The 13,495-nt window shown below is 42.2% G+C and overlaps 1 protein-coding gene across 1 annotated transcript; it reads right to left on the bottom strand.

Moving 5' to 3' along the window:
• Positions 1–3,280: 3,280 nt before the first annotated feature.
• Positions 3,281–10,882, bottom strand: LRRC52 (leucine rich repeat containing 52). The gene is made up of 2 exons (XM_006272954.3): positions 10,049–10,882; positions 3,281–3,688 (listed from the first exon to the last, which is right to left on the bottom strand). The coding sequence occupies exons 1-2, from the start codon at positions 10,671–10,673 to the stop codon at positions 3,420–3,422; spliced, it is 894 nt and encodes a 297-aa protein (XP_006273016.1). The 5' UTR covers positions 10,674–10,882; the 3' UTR covers positions 3,281–3,419.
• Positions 10,883–13,495: the final 2,613 nt, after the last annotated feature.

Below are 13,495 nucleotides of genomic sequence, written 5' to 3'. Positions count from 1 at the left end.
GGCTGCAGGTAATACTGAAGGGCTTCATGGACAACATGTTGCCTGTGAATTTCAGTGACTTAGGGGATGCTGTGCTCCTCCTGATCAGCACTGTACTGGACTGTGGATCTGTAACTCTAGCCAAGAAAGCAGGGGTCAGAATACCTACCCCAAAGGAAAGTAGATAAATAATGGAGTGACAGGACAGTGATGAAGATTATGGATATCATTTAAGGCATTTTTGGTAATAGAGAGTTTTCCTTCTTTGCGGCATTAAACTTCCTCTGTTCTGCCTGGGTTTCATGCTGCACATCTACAGCAGCCTCAGCCATTGTATTTCTGGGTCTCTGCCACAGCTCAACAATGGTTTTCATTTTAAACGAGATGCAGAAGTTTCCTTTCACAACCATGAAGCGTGTGGCCAGCATATCACAGTGTGTGACTTCTATCTGTCTTGAAGACTTCCTGGGTGCTAGTCATTGGGTGTCCTATTACATCTCCCTCTGTAGGGAGATCGGCCATGGAGAAGTTCTCAGTGAGCTCACTTGCCATCTGGGCTGGGAACTCTACCCATATTTCTTAGCCTGCTGCCAAAAGAAAATCTGTAACCTTTAGATATAGCATTTATTTCTAGTCAATCTGTAAAAATTCTGCATGCATGAGATACCCAGACTGTCAAATTTGATTGCGGAAGTTTTTAGAAAATGTTGCCTACAGCTTTTATATCTTGCATTCTGAAACGTCTTATAAAGAAGGGGATCATGTACTTTTAAATCCTATCTATTTTCTGTCAAGCTGAATGAGTTTGTCTATGATAAAAATGTACCCAGCCTGATGACTCTCTTCATCACTAGTAGATGGGTTTTTCTTCCTCTTCCTGACATGACCAAGAACACTTTTAAGTACCATTTATAAGATGTCTTCAGAAGTCTTGATAAATGTTCATCAAAGGTATATGTGAATATGTTCCTAGGGGGAAATGGCTGGGTGGAATGGAATTTGGAGTCCTATGAATGTACATAGGATATCTTTCACCTTGAACCAGAACATTATGACTAGTCAAAACCATCATATGTGATTTCATAATTAGTCACTAGTGATTTTGGAATTCTCTATTTTGGGGTGCCCAATTTGAGACACTTCAAAGGGCCTATTTTCAATATATATATATATATTTAAATTAGGCCTGTTTAAGATGTCTTAAAATGGATGCCCAAAAATGGAGGTCCTCAAAATCACTCTTGAAAACTAAGATCCAGACAGTTTTCCCAACATTCATCTGAAGTGTTGTTTGCATTTTTAGGACTGGTTTTATTCTATTACAGTGTGTGCAGTTCATCATAGTGCATTGTCTCTCCTGTCTGTGGAATTAAATTTAAGATCCTTTTGTATTAGTTTCAGGCAAAGACTCAATAGCCAGTTTTACATTCTATCTAAACAAATGCCTGCATCCAGTTCCTGTGAGATGATGTGTATTTGGACCAGGCTTGCTGAAGTATTCTCCTGTTTGTCCTTTTTCTTCAACAGATGCAGCCGACATCAGATCAAGAAGCCAGTGTTTCACACATGGAATTGATGCACTCATTCAATGTAAGATGATTCTTCTCTTGGCAATTAGCTGTGCTAGTGATACAGAGGATCTTATTTCTATACATTTCACATCTATTATGCTCTGTATGCATAACTCTGGAGTATTTGGTATCACAACACCCATTATTTCCAAGAGTACTTTAATTGCATGTAACCAATATTTTTGAACATTAACAACATTCTAGCTGTACTGTGGCATCTGAGTTTAGAGTTTGTGGGCTGGATTTTCTGGTTCTCTAAGATCTCAAGCAATGTGAAGTGGTCGTAAACCAGCCAAAAATGCCCAAGGGACTTCTGCTGGCAGAGTGCTCTGCAGATTAACTCTGCCATCTTGTAAACTGACAACCCCTCACCTTATCTTAGGTAGGAGACATGCTGTGGGGAGGGGAGCAAAATTCAAGCTGAGGATTCAGAACCTTTTCTCTTTAAAGCTCTAATTCAGCAAACACTTCAATTTGGGCTTAACTTTACTATTAACTTTGTTATATGTTTTACATTAGGAGTTACAGAGGCTCTTCCAAGATATTTCCAAGAAGTAGCTAGATAGGCATCTCTCTGGGATAGTTTAGGAATAGCATCTGTGGAGATGGTTGAACCAAATGATCCTTGAGGTCCCTTCCAACTAGGATTTTACTCAAGTGTTTGAGGTTAAACTTTGAAGTGCTTTGCTGGATCAGGGCCTTCATCCCGAGTTGTTGAGAAAATGACTGCAAAGGTCTTCATCAGGTCTGTGGGTCTACAGGGTTTCTTCACAATTTAGTAGGCCACCTCTGATTTCTAAGGAGCAGTTGTCTGATGGTGATGGGTTTTGTTTGATAGTGAAAGCTCTCTTGGGCCTTCTCTACATGAGAAAGCTGTACTGAGGGTATGTGCATATGAACAATTTGCTACAGGCTAAAAGGGGGAGAGCTTCACCATGTCACCTGCTCTTTGGTAGGTGCCTGCCCATGTGTGTGAAGTGGGTACATCATAGTTCAGCTTTTATCCACTGTGGGATACGTGTACATATGAGCAGTTATTGCTGAGCAGTTGACACACAGAGGAAAGCTCTGTTCCCCTCTTTCCCCTGCAGTAAATTGTATGTCCATATCATTAGAAGTATGATTTCAAACCAATTTAATTATACCAGGAAAAATGTCGTGTGGACATTTGATTCTGATTTTTCAGCTATAGAGGTCATTCTGCATAAAACTGCATCAAACATTTGGCTGCTTCACCTGTAGTATCATTTTGGGTATAATTTGTGTATCTTTTACTGATGGTATGTGTATGTAGGGCTCTATGGGGCAGAGGCCCTAGATAAAATTTTCAGAAACAGGAACTTAAATTTTGGTGGCTAAATCTATATTTAGGCTCCTAAGTAAATGATGAGATTTTCCACAATTCTAAGTGATGAGCAACTCCCACTGACTTCAGCTGGAGCTGCTGGGTGCTTGGCATTTTTGAAAATCAAGAATTTAGTTTAAAAGCCTAAACATGAACTTAGGAGCCTGGCTTTAGGCTTCTATTCCGAATATCTTTGTTCATGATTTTTTTTACATGTTCAGCAAGGTGCCTCAGCACTCTGGGGCATGCCGTAAATAATGAATAATATTAGCCTGGCTGGTTAGCATCAAATAATCTGCCAATATTCCAAGCCCAGGTGGTCAAAGGACTTTTGGAGAAAATAAAGAGAAAGGAAAAAATTCCCCAAAAGACAGTGAAACTGGAGTACAAGGATTTTGTATTCTTGTATTCTTATATTTCAGTTTACAAAAATCACATCTGGAGAGGGAGGTGAGGTTGGGAAAGGGAGAAAGGGACCAAAGTAAATGTACAGCTAGCAGAGGCTTTCACAAGGACTTCAAAGGTCAGTTATAAGTGGATGCCTCTTCCTCTTCCTCTTCATCTGCATCGTCTTCCCCTGTAGCTGTGTGGAATTCATATAACACTGCACAAATGCCAGCCAGCCAGGCTGCAAGAGTGCCAGCAGAGAATATGCAGAAGCCAACTAGACCCAGGAAGATATAGTCCCACTGGTATAAGTGGGTGAGACATATGTAGTGGAGTTGTGTCTCCACATCAGGCACTGGCCAGCCACGTAGCTCTGATGGGCTGTAGCAGGAGATGTTCTCAGCATCTGCAGAAGAAACACAGGAGCAACACTCTCTTGTCTGTGCCTTGAGTAATAGTAAATAAGAGCCCAGAGGCAAATTAGAAAAATAAATGAGTTTTCTAAAGAGCTAGACTGAAAAAAACAGAAAACTTTCTCTAAACTGGCAGAGACATCTCTCCCTGAACTTGCCAATAGGGATGCCAGTGACAGTCAGATCACCAGAATCGTTTCCCAGGCCTTGCCTACATAGGAAAGTTTAACCAGTTACACCAATATAATGATATAGATACACCATTATAGCTCCCCTGCTATAGCTTCCTGAGTGGGTGCTCTTAGGGTATAGGCAGACTAAATAGTCACTGTGAGGTAAGGGACAAAGATTTGCTATACATCAGATGGTCTGAAATAATTGTTCTTAACCCCCAAGTGGAAACTAAACTGTAGAAGCTTAAACCCCAATGCAGTAACTAGCATGTCCATCCATACCCACAGAGAGGTACGCTGATACTGGAATAAAAGAGCCAACCCTTAAGTTCGATGTACACTACAGATTTTTGCTGACACAACTACATTGGCTAGGGACTATGAAAGGGTCACACCCACAGGTCAAACTAGCTTTGCTGGCAAAATCCTCAATGTGGATACAACTATAGAGCTTCAGCTAGCTTAGCTAATGTTGTTTGGAAAGTTAACTGGTGTTAACTGTGCTGGCAGAAAAGCTCTAGGTGCTGGTATATGCCTTATCTCCAGTTGGGAGCAGAGCTGACATAGCTATGCTGGCGTACTTATAGTATTAACACACGGGCAGGCAATTATTTTGGGAGAAGGGCCGCTTACTGAGTTTTGGCAAGCCATCGAGGGCTGCATGACAGGCAGCCCAGGGCAGATAAATATTAATTTTCTAAATTTTTTAGGGGCCCTGTGGGCCAGATAGAATGGCCTGGTGGGCTGCATCCAGCCCCTGGGCCACATTTTGCCCACCCCTATATTAACAGCTCTTAGCTGATACCAGAATATCTTCCCCTACAGATGCTCTATGGCTGATCATACACAGAAAACATGACTCAGTATTTAGCAGATTCCGAAGGCCTATTTTTTTAGACCAGCTCTTTCATAGCATAGGCGCCCCATACAAGTTTGTAAAAGGCAATGGTTCTTAGGGCCAATACAAGATAGGAGGGGAATACTGATAAATGATGGAGAAAGGAAAGGGTCACAACCTTAACTTCTGAGAGAGAGAATTTCAGAATGGGAAGCAAGCAGGTAAGGCTAGCTCATCATCATATTCAGCTTGATTAAAATAATACTGCTTTAGGTGTACTATTAATATATGCCAGAAAAAAGCCAACTCCCCCCCTTCATTCAAGGACTGTAAGTTTGGAAAGGAAAGTGTTCTTTTCAAGTTTATCCATTATCCAGCACAATAGAGCTGCCATCCAAATGAGGGGTCTGACTTTATAGAAATAAAGCATAACAGGAGTATTTACTGCTAACATCAAGTCAGGTTTGTTGGGTTTCAGGGTATCAGATGCTTGGTACTCAGAAAATGAGACAACTGACTGATATACTTTTTAGTTTCTGTCTGTGGCTCCATGATTCAACTAATGAACACCAGGCAAACTCTGGTCAAGGGAATTACTACTTTCCTAATGGACTTCTTCTGTATTCAGTATCACAGTAGCATCTAAGCCTTAAAAACAGGTGCAAATGCTTTTTTTTCAATAGTGACTGGAAAGACTTGGGGCCCATGTGTCTGAAGTGCCGAACATAGGAAATATCATTATCATCAGTTTTGAAAATGTTGGCATAAGCAAGCTGCCAGGCTTGAGACAACAAGTCTGTAAATAGACCATTAGCTTGATTAGCAAAGGGTTTTTTGTATTTGTCTGTAATGGCCCGGGACAGACACCAGTTCTCTCACATGCCAAAGGAATGCATTAGCCTCACAATCCTACTGCTGTACCCAACCTTTTAAAATTGTGGCCCAGATCATTGTTATTTCCCCTGTTTCTGCTGCATGTTCCACACCCAGAATCAGAATCCCTTGGGACCCCATGGGTCAAGAATGCTGAAACTTTGTTTGTATCAGGAAAAAGAAAAGCACCATAATGCAAATACATTAATAGATTCAAGTGACACTTTGTTAAACCCAGTTATGCCTTTGCTGTAGAAAAGGGTAATTAACATTAGCTGTTGGTGGCTAATGGTAGGAAGACCTTGGGGGTAACTAGAGAAGTCAACACACTTTTAAACAAGTCCATTCTATCTTAAGTTAGCATCTGTAAGAAGGAGCCAGAGGCTCCTGTTACTTTAAGGTAGAGACTATAACATATAAGGTCTAAAGGCAGGAGCAGGCAGCTAGGGAGCTAAAGGGCTGCAAATAACTACCTGGCACCATGCTGCAGAGCAATAGAGCAGTAGAATAGAGATCCAGGTAGTTAGAAGGGAAACAACTCTAGCTGAGCCAGAAGACCAGCAGGAAGGTGCTCAGTAGGCCTAGGGGGCACACCTGTGACCAGTCAGGGGAACATGTGTGGCCAGTGAGAAGGAATTGCTCAGGGAATATAGACCTGGGTCTCTGAGGCATAGGAATTAGGGCTGCTCTTTGAACTCTATGGAGTGAAGTGCTTCTGTTAGTCTAAGCTGCTAGGGAGCAAATGCTGTAGGCCTGAAGGTACCTTATGAGCTAGGAGAGACAGAGATAATGTGAGGGGAGGGTGTTTTTGAGCTGTTTGATGACTCAAAGGGCCCTTGCAAGTTTCATTTGAAGCAGGTTGCTGGTATTTTGGTTTCAGTTTATACAGAGGACTGGGTTGTGGCTATAGGGGTGGATAGGAAGCCACATAACGGAGTGCCTAGAACACTCTAGGTGTCCAGCCTTGCTAAGGGGTCGGGGGAGTGAACTGTGTTAGGACCAAGGTTTGACCACAAGCAAGATGCTGGCAGGCTGAGACCTCTGAAGCTGGGTCGGAGCGAGCAGGCTTAGGTTAGAAGTTTGTAGCCTGTTGGCTGCTCTGGATAAGGCCAAAAGGGCTAACGTCCATATGGGCTGGTGAAGCACAAGACCTGCAAGACATGGGTGTAGGCATGATGGAGGTTGGAAGCTATGATGAATGCCCCTAAGGCAACTTAATGCTTGAGGACTGGTGCCAGCTGGGCATAAAGTGGAGTGGACTGAGGCTTACTCCAGGGCCCTTGGGGCAGCCTCCCTAAGGACTGTAACTTCCATCAGTGTGTGACAAGTCAGGCAGAAAAGGGAGGGTACCCTGAGGCCCCTGAGAGTGGCCTAGCTATTCCTGTCCTAGGGGACATCACAACCATCTTTTGAGGGCCAGATCCTGCTACATAAACACTTGTGAACTGATATGTTGTCCAACATGATGCATTTGCAACGTGTGCAAGGAGATGGTGAATTAAGTAACAGTGACTCTGACTTCTGGAAATGTAGACAGTAGCTGCTATTTTCATGAATATTCCCTACCTGGCACTTACAGGGTGCAACTGGGACACAACCTCCCCCCCCCTCCCCCCGTGTGCCAATTCTGCAACTATGCTATGGTTGTCTTCATGCAACTGTCCCTAATAACAAAGAAAGCTAGGCATAATAATAAATGTACTTCTATTTTTGGATCTGGATTAAATTCTGGATGAGCTCAAGCATCCTCAAACTTGGGATATATCAGTTCTTCAACTAGATCCAAACACTAGAACTTGGTCTCAGCTCTGTATACTTGTTGAAGCTTAGTTATAATTATAAAAGGCTAGTATGTTGTTTGTTTGGTGGTGTTTTGTTTTGTTTTTTTTAAACCCAGTATGAGTGGGTGTGAAACTGGGCTCTCTGCTTTGCCCCTAGACTGCAGATACCCTCCATTCCCCTTTCTCCAGTGGAATAGCTTCATACCATGAAATATCCATCTTATCTTTGTCATCTTGTCTGTCTGTGGCAGTGGCTAACATAAACAGGGAGCTTCTTATTTCCTTGCATACTAGAAAACAGGTGATCTTTGTCCAAGGCACTCAGCCCAGATACGTTTACATGCAGCATTAAAATTTAATTGCAGTTCTCGCACAAGACCTGAGGAATCACAAAGTCTCCTGTTTGTTTTACACACAGTGTGTTGCTGGAAGGTAGCAAAGCCTGACAGAAGCAAATTAGAGCTGCCTTGGCTGGCTCATAACCCTTCGGTCCTTTCTTTTAATGGCTCATTCTCCCCGTCTACCACCTAGGAGCAGCATCCATGATGCTGAAAGGGAAACTTGGTCCTCCATACTTTTACCAGAAACTGCTCCTTCTCTTTCCGAGAATGTCTCCAATACACACATCCAACGCACATATGCAATCTAGTTGGAGAGAGGGATTGACCGCAAGTTCTCAGAGCAGTAGCACAGGGATCTGAGCACTCAGCCAGTCATCATCTACAACCTTGTACAGTAATGCCCATGCTTTCTTTCACTCCTCCTCTGCCATCCATGGTATTTTGTATACAAGTATTATTCTTTAACAGCTCCATAGTTGTCTATAGCCCTATGTTCAAATAAAAAGTAGTTTCTTTCTCCAAAAAAGTTTACAGAAGACATAGCTGGGGTACTCAAATAACCTGTGTTTTGCCCTATGGGAATACTTGCCTCTGACCTTCTTTCTTTCCTTCTCCTCCTCCTCTTCCTTTGTTCACTGCAGGTTTTAGCCTAACTTTTTTTTGCACGAATCATTTCTTGTTTGGTAGTGTCCTAAATACTGTGGATTATTTAGGATCAACTCTTTTATTTTTAGGCTTGGGAATGACTTTCAGGTATAGAAAATCCAGTGTACCTTTCAGTCAATTCTGAGATATACTATTCTAAGAAATTAATTGGTGTCTGTTCTGCCCTGTTAATAATCATCAGCTTCCACCCAACTATAGAATCCTCTGATGCAGAAAGAAAACAGCTAGATTTTGATATTCCTGCTGACATAAGAAAAGTATTCTTCTGGAAGGCACAGTTACCCAGAATGGCTCTTAAACAAGGGGTTTTGCATTTTTTTAGGTTAGTGGGACTTAAACACATGCTCATGTTTTTCTTGTTTGGGGGCTCTTTTGTAAAATATGTCAATTTGTGCTAGAATCCTTCCAAAAGAGAGAGAACCATACAGAACCCTACAATGTTAATTGCATGGAGAGACTTCACATTGTTTTACACGGTGCGTTTCTCTTCTCACTTAGGGTCTGATCCAAAGTCCACTGAAGTCAGTAAAAGAAAGCTCATTTAATCCTGTGAGCTTTTGATCATGGCATTAATACTGTATATTATATAAAATGTATCTGCTTTTAGCAATATAAGGAATAAGAGAGAAGGGTTGTGATAATGGTGGGTGTGAATGACTGCAGGAATAGTGTGTGCCTATTCCAGCAGAACAGCTCCTTGATGTTAAGGAAAATATTGCATTACCTATACTTCCCATGTAACAGAAATGAGCCTACGTGGAATCATAGCCCCACTGAAATCAGTAGCAAAACACCCATTGACTTCAATAAGGGCAAAATCTCATCCATAGCATCCTATCCCAATGAGGGTCCAGAAGGAAAATGAGCTGATTTGGTTTCAGCCACTTGTCTGTTTGTGCATAGAACAATTTGGTCATACAATGGCCCAAGTGAGCCTCTTTATTCAGCGACACCCAGATATGGAATAACACTGGTTCCTACAGGTTATGGTACAGCTACACTGGGAATACAGCGGGGAGCTTAGGATTGGAGTGTGGCAGGGTAAAGGATGAGTTGTGTTGGAAAAGGTGTGAGAGGCACTAAGGCTATAGAAATGGTCTATCATTCATTTTCACTCGGAGTTCTTAAACATAAAACAATATAATGCCACCAGTCAAGAAACTATACTATAGAAGGCGACCTAGAAAAGTCAGGACATTCAGAGTAGTAGCTTTGCTTATGCAGAAAGTGCTGCCTATGGCTAAGTGCAGCAGGATAGACATATGACACTGAACTTGATCACAGACCTCTACAATTTTCATTAACAATGGACTCAACTGAAGCTAAAGGCAGAATTTTACTCAAGTCATCATCTGCTTGTTTCTTATCATTTAAAAATAGTTGTTGATGGTGTGTGTATGTGTGCACTTGTGTGTATACAGCAGTGTGTTTGCAGCATATGTACTCTTGTATGTGTTTGTGGGTTGTATATTGTGACACTCAAAAGGCCAGATCCACAGCTGATGTTAGTTCATATAGTTCCATTAACTTCAATGGACTTATGCTAATTTACACTAAGTATCTGGCCCAGAATGCACAAGAATAATAGTGACACAATAGAGAAAACAGAAGGCTCTACTCACTTCCACCCAAACCTTAGGATGCATGGGCTGAAGGATGTCTAAGCTCACAAAACCCTCACCTGGGAAATTAAGGCCGCTCTCTTTTATCCAGATACTGAATTCCAAGAAAGAGCAGCTACAGTTCCAAGGGTTTCCACTTAGACCCAGGGACTTCAGATTGGCCAGATCACTGACAGTGCTGGTATCCAAGAAAGTTAAGCCTGTTCGGCTCACATCCAGGTGCCTCAGCCAGCTGTTATTGGCAAAGGAATCCTTCTCAATTTCCACCAAATTTGGGTTGTCTGAGAGTTTCAGCACCACCAGGTTGGTGAGTTGAGAGAAACTGGTAAAAGTGACACGCGTGAGGTTGTTGGCGCTCAGGTCCAAGTAAACAAGCTTGACGACACTGATGAAGGTAAAACCCAGGTCTTCCCCAATGTGGTTCTCCCTGCAGTCCAGATAGACCAAGTCAGTTAGGAAGTTCAGCTCCACGGAGGGCAGATAGGAGATGTTGTTGGTAGCCAGAATTAGCTGCCTTGTGTCCAGTGGTATGGTCAGGGGGTACTCCTGCAGCTGCCTTCCTGTGCAGTTCACTTCCAGGTACTGACAAGTGCAGTTTGGTGGACAGCTCAGGACCTTGGATGCCAATCCTATTCCAAAAATAAACACCAGCCTCAGGGACCTGGGGCTATTAGAAGAGGACATGATATGATACCTCCGCTGCTGTGCTTCCTCTGTGCTGTTTCAGCTCTTCAGAGAATGCTGCAATGAGAGGCTCCGAAGAGCTGCAAAGCAGAAGCCCTGTGCAAGCAATTTTTTCATCACAATAAAAACAGAAGAAGAGTTGAGCTGCAGGGCTGCTTGGAAGCTCTTTGTATCCCTTGCTCACGCAGCTCCCTGGCAGGTTGCCTACTTGCAAGCTTAGACTGAACTCAGCCCCTTTCTACACTTGAAAGTAAAGAGGAGCTGCTTGAACATCTGCATGTCACACTGGTTGCCAGTTGACACCTTTGTGACGTCAGCAATTTGCAAAGGCACCCTGGCTTGAGAGCGAGCTATTCTAACCTATCCAGCCCTGCAGATGCCTGCGTGTGTGTGTGTGTGTGTGTACAAGCATGCGCATCTTGTGAGCACAAAACTCTGTGTGTGTCTGTTTTAGAAAGGTATATTGCTCAATGGGAAGAGGTGCACATATATGCTGTGCCCATGTGTAAAAATATGTGTTCACATACTGATGGTACACAGTATACAGTGCTTATAGGCATTCATTTGCATTGATAGAACAAACATTTATAAGATGCTTTTGTGTTAGTATGTGGGTTAGTTTGGGTTCCTTTCATTAGCTAAACATATAATACAAAGGAGGCTTTCACATGCATTTTCATTTAGGGTGAAATTTTGAGAAATGGCTAGACTTTCTAACCTGACTTGTACTATAAATCCTTTATATGATGAGCTTTTTTTTCTTTAGGCAACCTACATTGTCATGTAGGCTATAAACACTGTGGAATTGGAACAGCACCTACCATAATGGGGCCCAACCTGGTTGTGACCTTTAGATTGCAGTAGCTCTTTTATATACATTCAATGCACAAAGTAGACAGCGTTCACTTAATAAGCAGATATTCAGGATTTTTGTTTTCTTTTCCTTGTCTAATATGTGGTCTTAAGCCTTATTTGCTGAACACTCTTAATGGATTATTAACTTCCTTCGATTTTTTTTCTACAGTGCTCATCATTATGTAACATCTCGGTGCTTCACAGAAAATTCAGTTTAGCTTCATAACACTGCTCTGAAGTGAGAATGTGCTATTATCCCAATTTAATAGTTAAGAAACTGAGGCACTAAGATTTAGGTCAAAATTACTAATTCTGAGTTTGAGACGCCAAGGCCCTGACTGTTTAGAACATGTAGCATGACATACCATTTTATCTGGTTAAAGCTGTTTGCAGCTGTGAATGTTTAGCCTGTCTGGTCTGTAAATTGGACTGCAGGATCTCAAGCCAGGCATCCAGAAAACAAGAATTAGTGAGCAACAGATTTACATGACTAGTTTAAGAGACTTGACTAGCACCACACAAAAAACTCTGTTGCAAAAGCAGGAGTAGAACCCACTTTTCCAGGACAGCTTTGAACTTGCTTTAACCATGATGAGACCATTCTTTTTCTTGCTACAACATCCCTCCTTATTCACTACACACCTTTTAATTTCTGTAACAAATGAAGCAGGGGTCCTCCAGAATTGTTTCATGTTATTTTGTGAGTTACTGACATGCAGCAGGGCTGGGCCAGCTCTAACCATTCTGTGAATGTCTTTGAGAAGTGGACACCAATGTGCATGGGACATTTTGTCCCTAATGACATGCAGAGGCTGTTGTAGGTAGATAAAATGTTGCTTTATCTGATGAATTATGTATCCATGTAAGTGTGCCTTCCCAGGCTAGCTACTGTGGGTTAATGGACTGTCAATGTAGTAGACTGCGTAGATTGCTTCCTCTGTTGTTCTACTTCACTAAAATCTTTTTACAAATGGATTTAGCAGGCAAAAGTCATGGTTTCAAACAAGAGGGAGCATTATTAAACTAAAAAATATGAATCACCTAACAAGTCTATGATCAGACCTGTTGACTGCAAACAATATATTAAGTATTTTTTGAAACACCAAAACATTATACAAACCAAACTGAAGATAATAATAAACCTAACCAAATCAAGGCAGACCAAAGCACAAAGCAAGCAATATAAACAAACTAATGTGCACTTGAGGAAATCCCACAGGACCAGTGGAGAATGTGGATAGCATCAATGATCATATCTGCTTCCTACCCTCTTGTTTTCTTTTCCTTTCCTGCCTGTTCTTGCTTACAATGTACAGGGCAGATAGAAGCATGGAGTGAGTGTAGGTTGCTTGTTCCTTCCAGGGCTGTTACCTTCACTTTCTGAAACTTGTAAGTAAGGATTTTGAGTGGAGAGGTTTGTGTGTGCCCAAGAACAAGACCCAGCACTATGCAGGGACCTGGAGAGAGACTTCCATCTGTGGGGGTTTACATCTATTCAGCACCCCTGTGCATAGGTTCTGCAACAGGTCAAGATCTTTCTCCTCCCAAATGCACATTCCCACCTCTCGCTGCTCTATTTGGTTGTATTTCCAATGCAGCTCTATAAGGAGGAGGTGCTTATCTTTCTGCCCTCTGGTTCAATGACTTGTGCTCAGGATGGGAGCATGGTGGCTGTATCTCAGACCTGGAAATGCCAGCAGTGGCAGAAACAGGCCACCCATTTTGGGATCTTTTGAAAATATCAAAATAATGGAATCTCACCATGTGCCATCCACTGTGCAGCCTTTTGGGTGTGTTGTCCTTACTGATTTCTGAGGCCCACAGGCCAAGAGGAAATAGGGTTGATACAGCTGCTGACATAGATGAGAGTGTAGCAACCAGGCTTCCTTAGGACCTGAGGCAGGCGTAGAAGACAACACAATGGATGCAAAGTCAGAGGCTGCTGGTGTTCAGTTATATCCAGTTTT

This window comes from Alligator mississippiensis, chromosome 5 (genome assembly GCF_030867095.1).
Source record: "Alligator mississippiensis isolate rAllMis1 chromosome 5, rAllMis1, whole genome shotgun sequence".
NCBI lineage: Eukaryota > Metazoa > Chordata > Crocodylia > Alligatoridae > Alligator > Alligator mississippiensis.
Note: the sequence above shows the minus strand (reverse complement) of the source record. Positions and strands in the feature narration are given on the sequence as shown.